We start from the raw sequence: 22,836 nt of genomic DNA on the forward strand, positions 1-22,836 counted from the left end.
GAGACTAGAATCCTTAGGCAGGTAAATGAAAATCCCACCTCCTCTTTTTTTTTTTTTTTCATTTTTTTCTTCAGTTACTGCTTAATTCAAATATGATAATGCTACTTAGGAGAATTATCTATTCGCCAATTTCGCAGGTAAATAAATCCCATCACCCTCAATATGTTGATATAAATGCCACCAAATCCAGCCACCCTTTCCACCACCTTTCTTTTCTTTCGTTTTCTTGTTTTTGTTTGCTTCTCTCTCTGATATCATCATCTTCCTCCGAACAAAAAACTTAAAAGCCTCAGCCCACCATCTCAGCAAACAAACAACAAAGCAAGGCATCATAGGTTTTGCCAACCTTCCAAAGCCATTCAATTCAAGAAGAATGCTATAAGTTTTTTTTTTTTGGTTTTACAACTGCAACCCAACCCCAGTATCATCTACCTCTATCTCTCTCGGTTGTTGCTGATGCTGTTTCGGTGGGGTGCTGAGCACAAAGGGTTGCTGTTCTCCTTTTTGGTTACAGTTGGAGGCTCGTAGGCCCCCTTTTTTTTGCCCTTTTTTTCTGGGTAGAGAAGAATATATATATAGGATGGCTATTCAAGCACAAATGTATACAGAGAATCTTGGGTTTCCTTTGGGCGGTTCACAGGATCTTTTGGTAGATAATGGTTGTGGAGTCCGTAAGTTTTGTCTCAATCCGCCGCAGCAGCAGCAGCAGCAGCACCACCACCACCACCAACAACAACAACAACAGGGACAACTCCCCAATATGCAATTGCAACCGTTACATAATAGGCCACAAGATTTCTACTTAAACAGCAGATCATTACGTGCACGAGATCAATCAATGGCGTCGTTTTCTCCGAATGTGGCTTCGCAGATTGTGAAGCAAAACAAGGAGATTAATCAGTTAATCAGTTTACAGGTTAGAAACTATCTTTTGGTGAGATAGAAAGGTGCTTTCTTTGTTTTATTTCCTCACATTTCCGCGTTAAATAAAAAGACTGATAATAGATTGATATATATATATATATATATATATATATATATATATATATATATATATATATATGTGCGCTAAACAACAGAATGAAAGATTAAGATTGGCGTTGCAAGAACAGAGGAAACAGCAAATCACCTTGCTTCTGAAGAACTACGAATCAAAGGCACAATTTTTACTGCAACAAAAAGATGAAGAAATTGCCAAGGAAATAAAGAGGACGATAGAACTCGAAGATTTGCTGACAATGATGGAGACTGAAAATCAGACATGGCAAAGGGTGGCCAAAGAAAACGAAGCAATGATTATGTCTCTGAACAATGCCATCGAGCAACTCAGGAAGGGTAGTGGTGGTGGTGGTGCTTGTCATTCCGGTGCCCATGGGGTCGAAGATGCAGAGTCTTGCTGTGAAATTGTGATGAACTCTGGTCATCCGGCAGGACAGGAGCAAAGAGGAGAACCGGACGTTCAAGTCAATGAGGTGGGGATGATGAAGTGCAAAATCTGCAGCATTCGAAATTCATGCGTTATACTGCTGCCTTGCCGACACCTTTGTTCGTGCAATTCTTGCGTAGCCTTTATTGAATCATGCCCCGTGTGTAATGTGGTTAAAAAAGCTAGCATAGAGGTCCGCCTTTGATTGAGTCGTCCTCGTCCTTCCTAGAAAATAGAAACTGACCCTCTGATTTAAATCTACTACTATTTAGTTTGTTCAGAAAATTGGAAGGAAACCATTTAAATATGTGTAGATTGAATGAATAGTATGTCGTTGGCTTATATTTTTGTTATACCATTCCATTTTTTCCAGCCCAGTAAACAAGTGGAGTACATTCTTGTGGTACTTATTTGACAGCTCCTAAATCAATGCAGACAAGAGGTTACAGAGACCATGAGTATCTTTTCCTTTTCTTGGACTGAATGCTTTTCCTTTCCAGGGACTCTAATATCTTAGATAGATTCCGTCCAATTGTTGACATCAAATTTGCTCGGAATCTCTGCTTGCTTTTTGAAACATTGAAATTTGGAACGGTAGACTAATTGAAAGCCAACACTACAGATGATTGGTTTGGATTCTGTTTGAAAAAGAAACGGTACTATAGCGGTAGTATCAACTTTTGGGAATTAAAGGGAAAAAAAAAAGAGCTCTAATTGCTTTTCATCTCTTCCATGGCCAAAAAGAAGAATGGCCATCCCAAATTTTTTTTTTTTTAAAAAAAAAAAAATTGGAAGTCCTACTCGTTTAATGGTACTAGTAGCAAAAAGGGAAAAAGTTTTTTACCATCGCTGCTGGATAGAAGTAGGATCGCATACGAGTCGAGCTGTTCACGGGCCGATAAGATTCACGGGCCGATAAAGTTATATACTAGTTGAACTGCTCACGAGCCGATTGCGATCAGTTCGAGTTAAAATTCGAACTCGAGTTTAAAAATACTTAATTTGTTAACTTGTGAGCTGACTCAATTATAATTTTTTTAATTATATATCCATAATGTTTTATTATTTGTTAGAAAATTATTATTTTATTCATTTTTTAAAATCAAAATAATTATTTTTTATTTTTAATCTCTATTCGGCTTGAATTTGAGGTTGATCTCAAGTTTGAATTCGAATTTGATAAAATTAAGTCGAGATTCAACTTGATTAACCCAACGTTTGACTCAACTAGATTCGTTTGCAACTCTAGATAGAAGTAACCTCCAAAGCATCTACATAATTCATAACCATTAATGTCTAGTTTTTTTTTCATAACGGCACATCTAATCGAGTCTAACCTACTTCCACTCTTAGGGAAACCAACTCTCTGGGTAACCCACCCCACCTGAGCCACTTTGGGTCAGTTGTCTAGTTGCCCGAGTCATTAATTCATAACCATTAATGTCTAGTAGCCAGATTTCACTTTGGGTCCAATAACGGCTACAAAATTGTACAAATTTTCTTAGTTTCTTATGTTGCTGGACCACGCGTGATAGATTGTAGCAGCAGTAACGAATTGTACTCTGGAAATGCTTTAGCATTTCACTATCATCAAGCCTATAGTGCCCCCATTTAGTATCATATGCACTTGAGCTAGCGTTTATTTAGTATTTTTAGCAAATTCATTTGGATGACACTCAATTAAAAGTGAAGTAAATAGTAACTAGAATAGAATTTGAAGCTTGATCATTTTGAGACACGAGGTTTGAATTTTATTTCCAAAGCAATTTTAAAATGAAATGACAAATTTACCCTTTCTCAGTCCACGTGTAATTTAGACATGAAAAGGGATAGTTTTTTTTTTCTTCTTTTTTTAAAAAATTTTTTAAAGCAACCATCTGTATTTCTTATCTGTGTCTCTTATCCCTTCATTTGTTTGCTAGGTCGAGTGGAGTAATTTTTTTTCCTAATACAACAAGTAGGGAAAATTTGGAAAAAGAAAATAGGAAGGGCTGAGATTTATAAGTAAGGTGTAACTTTTGAAGAAATTTGTAAATAAGGTATAAGTTATTGTTTGTGAATGGTAAAAAAAAAAAAAAAAATTATACACGAAATTACGCAATTGCCCTTACTGTATATACCAACATTTGTAAGTACACATACGTTTATATGTGCACATTTGAGTATACATGTAAACATATCTTAATCAACGTATTGTTCTCAACTGCTTCTGATTATGTAAAATCTGATTTTTTTTAAAATTAAATTCAAAAGACACCAAAATAAATGTTTCTTAGTTTTAGCTATTTTAGGTTAAAAAAATCCAAAATCTGGATATAAAAGCAGTTGACAACGCAATAAAATAAAATTTTCAAAATCAAAATCTAAAATCAATTGAGAACAAGGTGTTACTATGCATATTCAGATGTATGCATATATGTAGTCATTAAGGTGCATAATACAATTCAATAAAAACACACATTGTTACGAGAATACTTTAGCCATTTAGCAATATGTAGCGATCTACATCCCATCTACAAATTTCTCAAAAGTTAGGCCTACTTATGAATTTCAATATATCCTATCTCTATTTTTCAAATATTCCAAAGCAAGTAACCCGGTCATCTTCTTCCTTTTTTTTCCCCTTCTTTCTTGAGTCATTATACCCCATCGCAGGATATAGGAGCAAATAAAGTTGGGTAGGCTTTTTTAATTTTTGGGAAAATTGCATAAACCTTCCCTGAGGTTTTTGATAGTAGCACTCACCTCCCATCTGGTTTAAGAAATTGCATTGACCACCCCTGAACTTAAGGAATCTGTTGCAGATTCGGTCGGGTTCTATTAAAAATTTGTTTTAAGAAGTGAGATGAGAAATTTGTGCCAGATTTACCCTTCATCTTGCTTGCCTAATAGTATTAGCAAAGAAAGAACAAAATCTATTAAAGATCAATAAACTTCAGAAGGTATAAGTGCAAACCATTTCCAATGCACTTGCAACAACTTAAGCATCAGGTGAAAGCAACGGCTAGTTAAACAGTTAAATGAGGTCTGAACTTGCACCAGCTTATAAATGAGGCATGGTTTAGCAATCCACTACTACAACTGGTTTTGGGGGTAACATAGTTGGTTTTCTTGACGTTAGTTTGGTAGTTGGAGGTGAAGTGTTTGATATGAACTCGATCTAATAAGAACCTATCTTGAAGAACGATCAGGCAACTGAAAGATCAATTTTGATCAGGTTATGGATAGAAAAAATGGATTCTAACACAATCAATGACAACTCAAGATTATTTAGAAAGGTAGAAAGGCGCTACAATTCAACGCATTCTTGAATTGATAAGTTAAAATTTGAACAGAGGATACACGACTCACTTTGCATTAAAGGCAATAACAAAGGAACGCGAAAGAGATGAAACTCTCGAACTTTAATTCTCATATTCGTCTAACTTCTGAAAACATTACAAGTTAGGCTTATTTATAACCTTACAAGACATAAAAATCTAATCTAAGATGGAAACAATATAAGTTCCCTAATTGGACTTGACAACTTTAGTTGGCACAATTTTTTAAACTCTAACAAGGCTCAATTAACATGCTACATAGATTAGATATGCCTTAGTAGGCTTACAAGATCCAAACAGACACTGGAAAGTAAAAAATAACTTAAAACACAAAAATCATTTAAAATTAAAACAATGAAGTCCAACATGAATCTGTTGGACGGATTCTGCATTTTCTCCACCAGTTTCAACAACTGGTTGCAATCCATTCCATGGTTAGTTCGAATTGGTCTACCAGATTTGCCCAACGGTTTAGGACCATAATATTGATTATTCGGTGGATTTTCCTATGATCAGCAACCGGCCGACAGATTCAACACTTTGTCCTCCGATTACACTTCTTCCAAACCTGGATTTGTCCACATTTTTCAAAGGGCAATACTAAATAATTTGTTTAAGCTACTAAACATTTTTGAAAGGGTAACACTAAACAATTAGTTCCTCAATTTGTTTAATTAGTAATTAATTAGCTTATTTACTCCCTCAATTTGTTCACAAGCAACGTTCACTCTTTTGTAAAATTCGTTCATCAGATAACAACAAATAATTAGGGGTAGCTAGGTAAATTCATACACTCTTTTGACAGCAATAGCCCCAATTAGTTTCTAAGGGAGGTTAGTACTATTTAGTAAATCATAGGGGAGGTCGGTGCTACTCAAAGAAACCTCAAGCCAGGTTTCTGCAATTATCCCTTAATTTTTAGGGAGGCCCCGCCGCGGGTGGGGGCTGCGGGTGTGTGTGTGTGTGTGTGGGAGTGGGTGGGCGCGAAGAAAGTCGAGTGGAGATGTTGAATCTGACGTTAAAGTGAAAAGGCAAGAGCTGGGGTCTTCGTCGTCCTTCCTAGTCCTCGTACGGTTGAGTAGCACGGTTTGCATAGAATGCAGCGGAGCAAGGGATGCAGGAGGCGACAGAAACGGGATGGTCCAGGCGTGGCAATGCTCGAGTCGGACTTTGGAAACTGATGATCCCACTAGTGTACCGCCACTTTTTAACTTGCTTGAGAAAGTAGTTTTAGTACAACAAACCTATTACTTGAGTAGTTGGCCATAAAAAGAGATAAAAATCTCTCTTTGGACATAGGAAGAAAAGATATCAAATTTCTTGATCAACATTCTAAAAGTCTAGGCTCCGTTTGGATTAGCTGTTTTTAGGATTGTTTTTAAAAAACAGCACTGTAGCATTTTGTTTATGAAATATAAGTCCGTTTGGATTAGTTGTTTTTGGAGTTGTTTTTCAAAAACTATATGAAAAACTTTTACTGTAGATTTTTTTGGATTATTTTTAGAAGTATTTTTAAAACATATTTTTGGGTATTTTTATAATTTATAATTTATAATTTTTTTATTTTTATATACATTTATGCATTTATAATACATTTATAAATATTTATAAATAAATATATTTATATATTCGCTAAAAAATATATAAATGTATTATAAATGTATTATATTATATATAATACATAATATAAATATATTTATAAATATATAAGTGTATATTATTATAAATGTATAAATTATAAATGAATATTATATAAATGTATAAATTACAATTTATAATTTTTATATTTTTATATAAATATACATTTATGCATTTATAATACATTTCTAAATATTTATAAATAAATATATTTATATAAAAATATGTAAATGTATTATAAATGTATTATAAATGTATTATATTATATATAATACATAATATAAATATATTTATAAATGTATAAGTGTATATTATTGTAAATGTATAAATTATAAATGAATATTATATATATGTATTAATTATAATTTATAATTTTTATATAAATATACATTTATGCATTTATAATACATTTATAAATATTTATAAATAAATATATTTATGTATTTATATAAAAAATATATAAATGTATTATATTATATATAATACATAATATAAATATATTTATAAACGTATAAGTCTATATTATTATAAATGTATAAATTACAAATGAATATTATATAAATGTATAAATTATAATTTTATTAATAGATATTAATATTAAGTATAAATGTATTAATATAATTAAAATAAATGTACAAATGTATTAATATTATGTATAAATATAAAATTAATATTATGTATATTAATATAAAGTTATAAATGTATTATATTATATATAATACATAATATAAATGTATATTATAAATATACATTAATATATATTATGTATAAATGCACATTTATATAAATGTATAATATATATAATATACAATATTCATATAAATATATAAAAATATTTATAATATGTATAAATAAATATATAAATATTTAATATATATAATATACATTAATATTAATTATAAATATTATAATATTATAAATATGGTGTTTATATAGTATTTCAATTTGTAATATTTATTGTATATTTCATTATATAAATATTTATATAATATATAATATATAAATATATAATATATAATTTTTAATTTGTATAATATACATAGTATTGTATATATATAATATAATATACATAATATAATATATCATACATAATATACATTATTACATTATTACATATTATGTATATTATATATTATACATACCATTATTATACACAATAATGTACATAATAATATTATACATTAATAATGTATATATTATAATATAATGTACATAATATATTATGTATAAATATTTACACATTTATGTATACAATATTACATATTATATATATTATATTATATTATGTATAATATACAATATTATGTATAATATTAATTTATATAATATATTTATATAATATATAATATATATATAATTTTCAATCTGTATATTTCAATTTATATTAATATAATATAATATATATAATATACATAATTGAAATATACAAATTGAAATATACATATGTAGTTGTTTTTGATATAATATTTGGATATGGTGTTTTTGGAGTTGTTTTGGAAATACACATTTACTGTAGCATTTGGAATGTGAAAAACAGTTTTTCAAAAACAGCCCCAAAAACAAGGGATCCAAACACACCCCTAGAATTCCTGAAAAATTTTGCCAGCGAACCAATGGGACCAGTGTTCGAGCTGAGCTGGTCCAGGGCAACCTAGCTGATCTCACTAAGGGTTAGCATACCCGAGATCCAGTGTGTTCGAGGCTTATCATAAAAATAGAGAATAATCCAACAATTCGAATATAGGTTGGGGCCTGAAGTGGGGTCAAGTGCTTTTGTTTGTCCAAAAAAAAAAAACTAATGATGGTTCCGTTCTTGAATTTTTCCCTTGATTCCTTTGGATCACCCCCTTCCCCCTAGTATAGCCCCTTTGGATCACCCTAGTATAGCCCCTTTGGTTCCCCCCCCCTCCTATAGAGTAGGCAGTTTCTTGCTCCCTTAGCTCCTTTAGGTCACCCCCTTCCTTCTCCTATGGAGTAGGAATAGATATAAATTATAATCTATCATGCCTGAAAAAAAAAAGGTAATTTTAGTACGCATTAGCCACTTTTAAAAAAGGGTATGTGGTGTGGTGGTTGTTGTGAGCCAATTTCGTCTTTTTCCAGCTTTTCTACATTGCCGGGGTCCTCAGTTACAATTCCAAAACGCAAGCTTTCTGTGTTTGAACCATAAAAATGATACAAATAGACACTATCCAAAATAATCCCTTATCCCAATGCACTCATTAATGCTTTTTTCATTTTTTGTTTTGGGGAGAAAAATGCATTTTTTGGTTAATCACAAATTAACAATATAGTTTGTCCTACTAAGCTTTGGAAATAATTACATTTTACCACCCTTAACTTTGATGCATGTACAAAAATTCTCCATCCAAAAAAAAATTGAATGTAAAGACATTACCATAGGTAGAGGTGGACAAAATTATTCCTAACCCGAAAATTCGTCATATCTGATCCGGTCCTATCCAAAAATTAGAATACCCGATTTGTATTATTTAATCGGGTCAAAAGAGGGTAGGGTACCTGCTAAAATGCAGAGCGGATTAGGATCACATAATTAAAACCCGTGGTTACTCGGCCCACTCCACATATATATATATATATATTTATACACATACTATAAAATAATAATTTAGAGCTAAATAAGTAATTTCATTGAACAAATTATATTAAAAATATGAGAGACTATTGTTTATTTACAAGATTCATTTGTGGAGATCATGATCTTATGTTTTATAGAAAAAAGTTTAATTAATGTGGAACATATATTTTAAAAAATGTACTATTTATTTCAAACTTTATTTGATTTTGAATTCTTTTAATTTTTTTCTTTTATCTTCTATTTTTTTCGCATGCTTGTTTTTTGGTGGGAGACTTTTTTAAAATAAATATTTATTAAAGCTTAGATGAATATATAAAATATAAAATTAAATTAGTATAAATTATTTTTTTTTAAAATGAAATGATAAATAGGATGGGACGGGTACCCATTGACCCGATCCTATCTCAACGGGTACCATATAACCAAGTACCTGCTCATATGCAAGGCAGATAAGAGTCAGAAAATGGCTAACTCGCAAGGTACGGGTCGAGTCAGCCAAATGATGGATGGAGGGTACTCAACTCGTGTCCACCCATAACCGCAGGTATTTATTTATCATCATCTCAGTGTTTAATTACTTAAATTTTATAACGTGCTAGCAATAGTCATAACTAGACATAAGTCATAATATACACTGTATTTGCTAAAAAAAATATACACTATTTTTAATGTAATTAAATACTTCTAGTAAGGGCATCCACAATGGTTTACACTCTTTAGAGTGTAATCCACATGCCACGTCAATTAGGGGTGTGCAAAGTCGAAAAATTTCGATTTTGAATTGAATTCGAAATTTCGAATTCGGAATTTCGGTAATTCGGAAGTGAATTCGATAATTTCGATTTCGAATTGGTCGAAATCGGGTCGAATTCGAAAACATAAATTTTAAAATCGGTGATTCCGAATTCGAATTGAGAATTCGAAATAGGAAAACATAATTTCGAATTCGATTTATAATATTTATATATATAATATAATATTTTAACAATATATTATATATATAATATATAATTTATATTATTAAGATAATCAGTTAAATTGCAAAACAACTCCAAAAAAGCAAAATTGCAAATTGCAAAATCTAATCTTCCGCCTCTTCCTCATTCCTCATTCCGCAATTTGTCTCTGTCCAAAACCCTTCCTCCGTAGCTCCGCCTCCACTGCCTCCGAGACTCGAGAAGCCGAGAAGGAGCTCAACTTCGAAATAAGCAGCGCCTCATCTTTGCCGCCGCAGCCAAGCAGCTTGAGAATGCCCGTACACTAGCGGACTACAACATCCAGAAGGAGTCCACCCTCCACCTCATCCTCCGCCTTCGGGGTGGCGCCAAGAAGCGCAAGAAGAAGATCTACACTAAGATCATTAGATCAAGAAGATGCGGCAAGTGTGGCCTCACCTATGTTTACCAGAAGGCCGGCGGTGACTGAGGGAACTTCTCTCCCCTTTTTGTTTTTATAAATTTTATAGTTACTAGTCTAATTGAACATTAGCAGCATGTTCTTTATTGGGTTTGAATGCTTTTTTTTTCGGTTGGAATTGTGGAGTGACTGGTGGTGAGCCGCGGCTGGAGAAGCCAGAAAGGCATTTTATCCGCCAAGAAGACGCTGGCTCTGGCGATAGAAAGGTACTGCTGCTGGCAGCTGTTGGAGCCTTCGGAAGGGATTGATTTCCTTCCTCCTTAGTCCTCCCAATTTCTTTAATTTGGAGCTTCTTTTGCTGGTGAAAGATTCATAGGGGATTATTTAAATAAACTGTGATTTGCCTTTGCTTGAACTTTATCTATCTGGGAAAGGCTTCAAGCTTCATCTTATGAATCTGATGAAGCTTCATAAGAAAAAAAAAAAAAAAAAGGAATTTGGTGAATTTGGAATTCACCGAATTCCGAATTCAATTTGGTATCGAATTCGAAATCGGAATTAGCCATTTCGAAATTGAATTCGGTCGGGAAAACTGAAGCCAAAATTTCGAAAATTTCCGATTTCAAACTTCCGAATTACCGCATTCGATTTCGATGCACACCCCTAATGTCAGTATTTCATTTTCTCCTCTTTTATTACACTTCCACTCACAATAGATTACACTCCACTGGATATAATAACATGAGTCCACAATTAAATCAAATATTTATTTTAATAATGCATAACTCATATCCCATAAATAAATAAAGTAATTTTAAAAAATAATTTTGTTATTTTTAAATGATAAATAGGATGGGACGGGTATTTATTGACCCGATCCTATTTATTTTTAAAAATTAAATGATAAATAGGATGTGACGGATACCCATTGACCCAATCCTATCTCAACGGGTACCATATAACCGAGTACCCGCTCATATGCAAGGCAGATAAGAGTCAGAAAATGGCTAACTCGCAAGGTGCGAGTCGAGTCAGCCAAATGATGGATGGAGGGTACTCAACTCGTGTCCACCCATAACCGCAGGTATTTATTTATCATCATCTCAGTGTTTAATTACTTAAATTTTATAACGTGCTAGCAATAGTCATAACTAGACATAAGTCATAATATACACTGTATTTGCTAAAAAAAATATACACTATTTTTAATGTAATTAAATACTTCTAGTAAGGGCATCCACAATGGTTTACACTCTTTAGAGTGTAATCCACATGCCACGTCAATTAGGGGTGTGCAAAGTCGAAAAATTTCGATTTTGAATTGAATTCGAAATTTCGAATTCGGAATTTCGGTAATTCGGAAGTGAATTCGATAATTTCGATTTCGAATTGGTCGAAATCGGGTCGAATTCGAAAACATAAATTTTAAAATCGGTGATTCCGAATTCGAATTGAGAATTCGAAATAGGAAAACATAATTTCGAATTCGATTTATAATATTTATATATATAATATAATATTTTAACAATATATTATATATATAATATATAATTTATATTATTAAGATAATCAGTTAAATTGCAAAACAACTCCAAAAAAGCAAAATTGCAAATTGCAAAATCTAATCTTCCGCCTCTTCCTCATTCCTCATTCCGCAATTTGTCTCTGTCCAAAACCCTTCCTCCGTAGCTCCGCCTCCACTGCCTCCGAGACTCGAGAAGCCGAGAAGGAGCTCAACTTCGAAATAAGCAGCGCCTCATCTTTGCCGCCGCAGCCAAGCAGCTTGAGAATGCCCGTACACTAGCGGACTACAACATCCAGAAGGAGTCCACCCTCCACCTCATCCTCCGCCTTCGGGGTGGCGCCAAGAAGCGCAAGAAGAAGATCTACACTAAGATCATTAGATCAAGAAGATGCGGCAAGTGTGGCCTCACCTATGTTTACCAGAAGGCCGGCGGTGACTGAGGGAACTTCTCTCCCCTTTTTGTTTTTATAAATTTTATAGTTACTAGTCTAATTGAACATTAGCAGCATGTTCTTTATTGGGTTTGAATGCTTTTTTTTTCGGTTGGAATTGTGGAGTGACTGGTGGTGAGCCGCGGCTGGAGAAGCCAGAAAGGCATTTTATCCGCCAAGAAGACGCTGGCTCTGGCGATAGAAAGGTACTGCTGCTGGCAGCTGTTGGAGCCTTCGGAAGGGATTGATTTCCTTCCTCCTTAGTCCTCCCAATTTCTTTAATTTGGAGCTTCTTTTGCTGGTGAAAGATTCATAGGGGATTATTTAAATAAACTGTGATTTGCCTTTGCTTGAACTTTATCTATCTGGGAAAGGCTTCAAGCTTCATCTTATGAATCTGATGAAGCTTCATAAGAAAAAAAAAAAAAAAAAGGAATTTGGTGAATTTGGAATTCACCGAATTCCGAATTCAATTTGGTATCGAATTCGAAATCGGAATTAGCCATTTCGAAATTGAATTCGGTCGGGAAAACTGAAGCCAAAATTTCGAAAATTTCCGATTTCAAACTTCCGAATTACCGCATTCGATTTCGATGCACACCCCTAATGTCAGTATTTCATTTTCTCCTCTTTTATTACACTTCCACTCACAATAGATTACACTCCACTGGATATAATAACATGAGTCCACAATTAAATCAAATATTTATTTTAATAATGCATAACTCATATCCCATAAATAAATAAAGTAATTTTAAAAAATAATTTTGTTATTTTTAAATGATAAATAGGATGGGACGGGTATTTATTGACCCGATCCTATTTATTTTTAAAAATTAAATGATAAATAGGATGTGACGGATACCCATTGACCCAATCCTATCTCAACGGGTACCATATAACCGAGTACCCGCTCATATGCAAGGCAGATAAGAGTCAGAAAATGGCTAACTCGCAAGGTGCGAGTCGAGTCAGCCAAATGATGGATGGAGGGTACTCAACTCGTGTCCACCCATAACCGCAGGTATTTATTTATCATCATCTCGGTGTTTAATTACTTAAATTTTATAATGTGCTAGCAATAGTCATAACTAGACATAAGTCATAATATACACTATATTTGCTAAAAAAAAATATACACTATTTTTAATGTAATTAAATACTTCTAGTAAGGGCATCCACAATGGTTTACACTCTTTAGAGTGTAATTCACATGCCACGTCAGTATTTCATTTTCTCCTCTTTTATTACACTTCCACTTACAATAGATTACACTCCACTATGTATAATAACATGAGTCCACAATTAAATCAAATATTTATTTTAATAATGCATAACTCATTTCCTATAAATAAATAAAGTAATTTTTAAAATAATTTTGTTATTTTTAAAAAATAAAGTATTAACTTTCATTAAATTTTTTACCTTTTGAATTTTTTATTTTCTAAAAATAATATTATTAATTTCTAAGTTTGAACAATATATCTTTTTCGATCTCTCAAAAATAACATATTGTTATTTTTTGAAAAATAATTATGCAGAACATTAAACAAATATGTGATACCTTAAATGCAAAGATATCATAATAATTCATATTTAATTAATAATTCTTTATGTAATTAATTGAACCCCATAACATAATATTACACTGTTAAATTGATAATTTGTTAGACTGCTAAATTTTGTAATGGATGGCTCACCCATGACCCATTACATGCATCAGAATGATGCGTGTAATGGGTATTACACGGGCACAATAGGTGGCCGTGTAACCAACCCATATTTTGTCAGGCATGGCCCCCCCTTATACTCCCGTTGGAAATGCTCCAAGGGTAAAAATTGCATATGTTATATTTAAACTGAATTTTTTTAGTAGTCTAAAGGCAAGTTATCTAAGCTCATTAGGTGTTTTACCTTGAAAAAAATACATCTTTAATTACCATGGAGCAAATATTAATCTAAGTGAAAACAAACATGTTCATGTCTCTTCAATACAATCAAAACCACATGACCACATATCCAAAAGATTTGTCAATAAAATTTCCTTAGGAAAAATTTTGTTGATGCTAGATTTATTGATTTCTCAAGTAAGTATTTTCTTTTTGTTCTTCAAGGTCAAACATTTTAAGGTTATTATAATAGATTCCAAGAAGAGAGTAAGGCTAATGACGTTGTGAGTAATGCTTTTCGGAAGAAAAAAAAAAAACTAACAATAGAAAACTTAAAAAAGTAAAATTTAGAAAAACATTGAAACTATTGCAAAAATATTTGAAATTTATTCTACAGAACTATACGAGATTTATTGTCAATAAAAAGTTTTGGATAAAGGTATATATGTTTACAACATTGTGTATCATATTTAAACTTTGTAATCACTTTATATACACACGAAATTATAAATTATTAAATACAAAAGGAAAAAAAATGAGTTCTTTAATTTCACTGTGCTCCTATTCTAGTTTTGTCTTCCAATCTCCCTTTTCCTAGGCTGCTTTTTAAATCCCACCCTTCTGTCACTTTAAAAAAAATTCTTGTATATGTAAGGTTAAATGTAGAAAACCTCTATGAACTTTTATAACAGTTGTACAATACACCCCAAAGTATATTTATAGGCACTTTACACCCAAACTCTACTGAAAACTAACGAATTTTTACACACTGTTTATTTTATCATTGAAATGATAATTGTATCCTCAAATGATAATTAAACGGACAAAAACACTTTTCATGTCCGGTTGGCCATTATGTTGCGTGGAGTGGGATGTGATGGTCCATGAAGTATCTAAATAATTTTCGAAATGTGATATATGTGAAAAAACTATTATTTGGAATATTATTTATCTATCAATTATTTTTGGTACTTTTTTCTTTACTCTTTACCTTGTTCCATTTTACATTTTTCTTATTCTTTTCTATCTTGCATGACTAGTTATTTTAATTTTTTACTGTTATTATTTGTATATTAATTTTAATGAACTTCAACTTATTCTCTTTTCATTTTTTTATGTTCAATTATTAGTAGTAATAATAATTGCAAATATATGTTAGTATGTGCAAAGCATAATTTGTATAGTATTCAAATTATTTAGATATATCTAAAACAAATGAGCTCATAATAAATCTAATCATTAATAGTAAAGTGACAAACAATAAGATTAAAATAAAAAGAAAATATTAGTAGCAGTATATTATTGGTTAACGACACTTTTTCAAATTTTTTTATTCATTTGAAAAGATAAAATTTTTGTACTTTTTGTTTTCTTTTTGGATAACAAAATTATTCCGAATAATATTTTGTCAGGTGGAAATAGCCATTTATATTCGTTTGACAGCAGAGCAATTCTGTTAGGAAATTTCAAAGGACAAAGCTTATAAGACTCGTGCTTTATTTGATAGTGAAATCTACGAATGATAGTTTTCTTACGATGCAAAGTGCCTAGAAACATATCTTAGGGTGTATTGTGCAACTGCTATAAAAAGTTGATGAGAGTTTTCCGCATTTAACCCTGCATGCAATACCTTACTATCATTCTTTTTTCCAATATTTCGGTCACAAAAAAGATGACCGCGCATATCAAGTGCTAAATAGTACTAAGCAGTAACTCGATTAACTTGGTGAGTAAAATATATGTATATTGATTAGTTTAGTGGCCAACAATCATTTAGTCTCTCATTCTTGATTATGGGTGGAAAGTCAAGAGTTTAAATCTTATCGCCCAACAGCTACTATTTCTGACTTGCCAGTTGCCACTTTCAATGGCTTTCTCTGATGACCTATCCCATCGGTTAGGTTTTCAAGATATGTTATCGTTGCAAAGTCAAGGGTTCAAATCTTTCACCCAGCAGTTACTATTCCCGATTTGCCACTTACAGTGGCTTCTTCCGATGACCTATCCCGTCGGTTAGGTTTCCTCGATGGGATAAGTTATCGTTGCGACAAAAAAAATTTAGTTCAACGGGGAAATTTGTTTTCAATTTTGATAAATGGATTTGTTACCCAAGGTACTGAAGCCTACAATCGTCATCGTACATAATAGGTTATTATTACTATAAAAAAAAATAGGTTAGCAGAGAAAATGTATCAATTTTGATAAATGGATTTGTAACCCAAGGTACTGAAGCCTACAATCATCCAACTAGGGTCATCGTATCGTACAGTTGTGCCATGGGTAGTTGCTGTTGTGTGTACATTATTGTAAGACAGAAAATGGCGAGAATCCCATTTTTGGGTGAACAAAGTTTGGATTGATTTGACTGTATTCATCGCTACGGTTAAAACATATCTCTAGTCAGTTGTGTCGTGCAAAAGCAAGCATCTAAAATCAATCATAAATCGCTTATAAAAATTCTTATAAATCGCCTGCATTATCCACCAAGACAACCTTCATATTTGCGAGGAAATGCCCCGTTCTTTGTTCATTAAGCCAACCTAACGATAGGTTACTGCTGTTAAGGCTGAGATTGTGGCCCTGGAGACCAAACACGGGATATGATGGTCATGGGCCCAGGGGTGGCCGACGACTCTCGACGCAGTCGCAGTGGCTGAGATTGTGGCATTGTAGACCAGACGCGGGATATGATGGTCATGGGCCCATGGGTAGCTGACGACTCACGACTCTCGACGTAGTCGCAGTGGAGTGTGGACTTGGTAGATTATGATGATTCCAGTTGAGGTTCAGATTCCAATTGAAATCACTTTTCCTATTAAGCCAGCGGCCCCACCAAATCCACTTCCTGCCCGCACTAATTAAATAAATTAAACGGGCAATTGTCAGAGACTGGGCTTTGTGGACATGGGGCATGATATGTCGTGACAACTGTGCGAAAGAACGTGCTCCTTCCGTCTAAAATTGGAAACATTTGTTAAATTTGAAACGGCGACTTATTTTGGGACATCAATAAAGTAAAAATATGACAATAATAATGAGATAGAGGGAGTAATACTTTTTGAACATCTCGTAATTCTATATAAATTAATTATAAAATTTCATAATAAACACTTAATTATTATGCATGAAACTCACATGAATGGTAGGACTATCAATCAGTGTTTTGAAAATCGGACCGGATTGGCCGATTTGCAGTTGTCGGTTCAATCGGTTGAACCGCGAACCTGCCATGGCACAGGTCCCGTTTTATGTTAGACTTGACTTTGTCAGAAAATCGATCAAAACCGGTCAACCCGTAAAAAATCGCTGAACCGGTGGTTTTCGATTTTCAAGTTTCTTTTTTTTTTTTTTTGAGTTTTGCAAAATGCAACTATAAAGATTCGAATTCAAGACTTTTGTAATAGAAGATCAATGTAGTAACCATTGCACCATCACATCTTATTAATTTTTTTTATAATTTATTTATATAAAACAAACACTCATATTTTTTTTTTAATTTTTTTTTTTATAAAATCTCATTCTTTCATGATTCTTTCTTTTTAATTTTCAACTATCTCTCTCTCTCTCCTCTTTTTTTTGTCACTCCCTTTTTAATCAAACCTCTTTAATTTTAATTTATTGATTTTTTCCATCTTTTAATTTTGTTTTTGTCCATTAAATTGAAAAAGTTAAAAAAGAATTATTTTTCTTTAACCCAAATTATTTAATGCCACAACCACTCACTTTTATCTCATTTTTTGTTTCTTATCAAGTTTGCATTTCTATTTTCTATTTTCTATTCTCTTGACTTCTTTCAAACTCCAAACTTTCTTTTTTAAATTGCAATCTCTAAATCTCAAAAACGTAAATTAAAATTTAAATTCACAATGTTTAAATTCTCATAGACGTGAATTTTGTATAATTTCAAAATATTGTGATATTTTTGGGTTGGATTTAAGATTTTTTTGGTATATATAATTGAAATTGAGATGAAATTTATTTGTTTCAACTTATAATATAAAAAAATTATTTTTAAAAATCCAAGTTATACAAAAATAGTAAACTTTTCATCATACAAAGTTTTAAATTAGTCCATTGCATGTCTTATTTTGTGTATATATATATATTTATATAAATTATTTTTTTAAAATTCATTAAACCGGCGTCGAACCGGTCCGATCAGTTGAACCTTGACCCTTTCACTTCACCGGTTCAATTGACGGTTCGGGTTTTAAAACATTGCAATCAATAGGGCAAGATCAATCTAAAATCAGCCTGTTCGGCTCAAAAAAAGTTCACACTGAACCTAAGCTTTAAGTTGGCCAAACAGAGTTTAAGGCTAAATATGAGCCGAACTTGACCCCTACTAAACTCAAACTCAATTAAAACTCGACCCATATTTGAGTATAATTATATATGTGAAATATATATATACATATATTGTGACGACCCCACTTCTCCCAAGGGCGAACCCAAGAGTATCGGCGGGCCGCCTGTCTAGCTCGCGCCAGAACTCAAAATTTAAAGCAATAAAACTAGATAAATCGAAAGAGCACTTTATACAATATATACAACCACCAAAAGTTCTATTTACAGCTTCAAGAGTATCGAGTCAACCCACTCTAATATACTATTACCACAACCAGCAGAAGATAGACCCTAAGAAGGGTACTTATACAAACCACCAAAACAAAGAAACAAACATACTATATGTCCAACTATTACAATCAAACCTAACTAGACTAGTGTACGTGCCAAAGTCCCCGCATCGGCCCCTGCTAAGGAAAACAAAAGGAAAGGGGTAAGCTATATGCTTAGTAAGTAAACAGGGGCGAAAGCGTAAATTTCACGTTACAACAGTTACACAGTAAGAGTAAAGCAAAAGCAGAAAAGTAACATCACATAATAAGGATACAGATGGCTCCAAAGCCAAGTCATGTGCCATGCGTGATCTCCTGTCGACACTCCGTCGACCAAAAATAAGGTCCGTAGAACTTCACTTATACACCCACCGACACCTTATCACCCTCACTGGCCAGTCACCTCACAAACTTGCCCGGGCGAACAAAATCACAAACTTGAGCTTGAGTCACAAGCTCGGGTCACAAACTTGGTCACCTTCTCGGTGAACCGGATTCACAAAATTGGTTCATAACATGAACCTACAAACTTGGTGACCTCAGACTAAGTTGGACTGACTTCGACCAAGCCCTAACCGGCCCGAATAGTCCATCTAGGTCATGAGTTCAACCTCAAACTCACAAACTTCACAAAATTTATTCAAAAGTCACCCCGAGCCACAAGCTCGAGGGGTTTAGTTCCAAAATGATTCATATACATATGTCATGTATAAATATGAGCACAAACTAGGGTTTAGGTCGAGTGCGATAAAGTACACTCTCGCCTAGATACCCTTTTCATACATATCGAAACGCATAAGCAACTAACACACAAAAGCGGCCTGAATACTTACACAAAATACCAAAAGCAGTACAAGAGCAAAATCGCTTCGCGCGTGTTCGCTAGTAGTGGGCCCCACCGGCTCCGCCTAGCTCACCACGGTCTGAAATAGAAGATTTTATCACATAATATCACAAACGACTACTAACAGATCCAAAACAAGCAAAACGACAAAATTGGCACACGTAATTGCGGAAACGGCAAAAAGGGCGCACGCGCTCATGCGGAACGGCAAACGGAAACGGCCAAATCAGCCATCTCAAACCGTTTTGATCAAAAGTTAGGCTAGGAATATTGGATCAAGGTGAACGAGACACCGTTTCGAAGCTATGAGGAAGGTCTACAATTCCCATGAAGACACCTTAAGCTAGATCCGAATCAAAACAGGTCAAAATCATGGAAAACGGTACCAGAAGTTTACATTTTGAATGGCAGACAGGGTCTGTTTACGGGACCATAACTCTCAGTTCACAAGTCCAAATCAGGAAATTCTAAAGGCATTAGAAAGCTGAGACATAAGGCTAAAACTTTGATGTTTTGATCAAGTCCTGAATCCATTCAGAACAGAACAAAATTCGGGTGTCAAAATACCCGTCAGAACTGTCCAGATTCAAAGGCAGTTCTGACGATCGATCTTGTTTTGGTCATAACGGGAGCTACGGAACTCGGATTCTGACACAATTTATACCATTTCGAAGCTAAAACCAAGATCTACATTTCTTATGAAGGAGTCAACACCCAGATCATACAGTATCAAAACCGAAAAAGGGCACGGGCAGAAGCAAAACTAAAAACACACAGAATCTGCTGTTCAAAACAGGCTTGTGTATTTCATCTATAACTCAGGATATGCCAATCCGTTTGACCTGAAATTTTATAGGAATATTCAGGACTTAAGGGGATACAATGTTGAAGAAGGAAACTTTGTCCAGTTTTGAAGGTAACAAGGTCAAAAATGCAAGACACTATACCAGAATAGCAAAACAGGTTCACAAACCGTATTCTAGTACAAACATCATAACTCAGCCTACACAAGTCCAAATCCAGAAATTCTAAAGCCATCCGAAAGCTTAGAAACAGGGTTACATTTCATTAGAAGGCCTCAACAACCAAATCCAAAGCAATTTCAGTCAAAATAGCCAAATACAAACGCAGTTCTGCCATCCTGATCAATCCAGAACAGCCACAGTAAAATTAACATATCTCACTCTACACTAATCTAAATGACCTGAAATTTTACAGACACCTCAAAAACATCAATACCTACAACTTTCATGTTTTAAGAAAAGGCCAATTCGGCCTCTAAGTATGAGATACAAAACCGGACAGAAAAGAGGGCAAAATTTTCCAGATTCTGGAATTTTCAATTTTCAATGCAACCTTCCTTGATTTCTTACTTCCAACACTACCAAAACCCCTTATATAACCTTAATTACAACATATATTAACCATACACCAAGTTGGGCAGCAAATCATCAAACCCTAGTTCATATAACCAAAAGGGAAAAACCCCCAAAACATGATAGCATCCATTATTCACCACCAAATTTGAGTTGCTAAGCTAATTTACACAAGATTCAAAAGATCAAAGACCATGATCAGATTTCATACCTCAAAGACAAGCTTGGATGAGTGATAATCAACCCCCTTGGAAAATTTCTGGTTCCCCTAGCTTCCCAAGCTTCCAAACTTACAATCAATCGGTTTAGTTTTCTTGTTGCTCACTTAAATGGATCAAACTCAAGATGGATTGGAGTTTCTTTCTCTTGGTTTTTCTCCCTCTCACTCTCGGCCAAGACAAGCAGAAATGAAGAAGAAATGCAGTCCAAGGAAAGATAAGAAAGCAAGAAAGAAAATATCAAACAAGGACCCAATAGAGTTGTGACAAGTGTCACCACCATAGCCAAGCATTTTTCTCTTTCTTCCCTTACATTTTTAGGCCACAAATTTCGGTCAAAATAGCTGGCAATTGGAAGATATTTTGCTCAAGAGTCAACAAGCTTGTATGGTAAGAAAATGGTAGTCAATTGGTGCGTTCAAATGGTAGTGCGCGGGACCCGCCGGTTCGCGCCGTTTCTCTTAAAAACACACGTACTAGGGTTTTTACCTCCTATTCATTAACCTTATCTCATTGCTCCTAATCAAATATTATTTCTCACTTAAAAGTCACTTTTAATCACCAAATTTGATCCTTGTTCCGTACCGAAAATTCATCCGGCGAAAATCGCAAAAACCCTAATTCACTCTTAACTTAGAATTGAAAAGTGAACCCCTACTTCCTAGGTTCATTTACACTTATTGTGGAGTGATTGGGTTGTATGGCCATAGTAATTGAACAATTTCCAAATAAAAGGCCTTTTTAAGAAAAACGTGAGGAATTTTACAATTCCAGTAATTAAAATTAGGGTTTTCCATCAAAATATGAGATATTTGAGAAAAGCGATTAGTCACAAGTAGATTAGGGTTTTCGATTAAAATTTAGGGTTTCTAGTCTTTTGGAACAAAATAAGGTTTTAAATCAAACCCAAAGAAATAACTTTAGTATCTTCCTTGAAACAAAATAATGTTTTAAAATAAAATGAACTAAAGAAACCGTAAAACAATAGCATCTTAAAAGTTGGGGTGTCACATATATAATAATATCTATAATTTATAATTATCTATACTATATATATAGAGAGAGGAGGGAATTTGGGGTAAATAAAAATCTATCACTTTATATACTTCCTAAACCACCTTTGATCATGAAAAAATTTTTGGCATAAACAAAAATCTATCTATTTTTTTTATAACTACTCACTACTAATATGATTTGTTTTTACCAATCAATATGTATTTTTTCATATTCTATTTTTCAACTAATTTAGTAAATCTTAATTTTAATTAGCAACTACTAATTATGGTTATGACTAACTACTAATGAATTTTTTACACATCTATTTTCAGAACATAAAACCAATTTTCTTGAAAATAATTTCAATAAATATACTCAAAATATTTCACAGAAACCCGATTTAAGCCTGAAACTTATAAAATAGTGTGAGTTGAATTTGAGCTATTTTAATATGAATTCGAAATCTGAAAGCTTGGAACCTAAAACTTCATATATAACTTGTGAGTCGAGCTTGGATTTGTTGAAACTCGACTCAAGAACCCGATTGATACCCCTAATGAATAATAACATAATATCGCTCCTGTTATAATTGTGTACAA

General features: G+C 33.2%; 1 protein-coding gene and 1 long non-coding RNA gene across 2 annotated transcripts; one reads left to right on the plus strand and one right to left on the minus strand.

The window, feature by feature from the left end:
• Positions 1-226: 226 nt before the first annotated feature.
• Positions 227-1,881, plus strand: LOC113707687 (BOI-related E3 ubiquitin-protein ligase 1-like). Its single transcript, XM_027229972.2, has 2 exons — positions 227-916; positions 1,080-1,881. The coding sequence occupies exons 1-2, from the start codon at positions 581-583 to the stop codon at positions 1,629-1,631; spliced, it is 888 nt and encodes a 295-aa protein (XP_027085773.2). The 5' UTR covers positions 227-580; the 3' UTR covers positions 1,632-1,881.
• Positions 1,882-18,699: 16,818 nt separating this feature from the next.
• On the minus strand, positions 18,700-21,465 carry LOC140032794 (uncharacterized). The gene is made up of 3 exons (XR_011836679.1): positions 21,235-21,465; positions 19,637-19,726; positions 18,700-18,941 (listed from the first exon to the last, which is right to left on the minus strand). It is a non-coding gene; the product is annotated as an uncharacterized lncRNA (long non-coding RNA).
• Between the last annotated feature and the right edge of the window lie 1,371 nt (positions 21,466-22,836).

This window comes from Coffea arabica, unplaced genomic scaffold (genome assembly GCF_036785885.1).
Source record: "Coffea arabica cultivar ET-39 unplaced genomic scaffold, Coffea Arabica ET-39 HiFi ptg000078l, whole genome shotgun sequence".
NCBI lineage: Eukaryota > Viridiplantae > Streptophyta > Magnoliopsida > Gentianales > Rubiaceae > Coffea > Coffea arabica.

What these genes read in the sequence shown, in the direction of transcription:
- LOC113707687 (XM_027229972.2), top strand. Translation starts at nt 581, where the DNA reads ATGGCTATTCAAGCACAAATGTATACAGAGAATCTTGGGTTTCCTTTG. An exon ending in ATCAGTTAATCAGTTTACAG is followed by an intron (nt 917 to 1,079) that starts GTTAGAAACTAT and finishes GCTAAACAACAG; the next exon opens with AATGAAAGATTAAGATTGGC.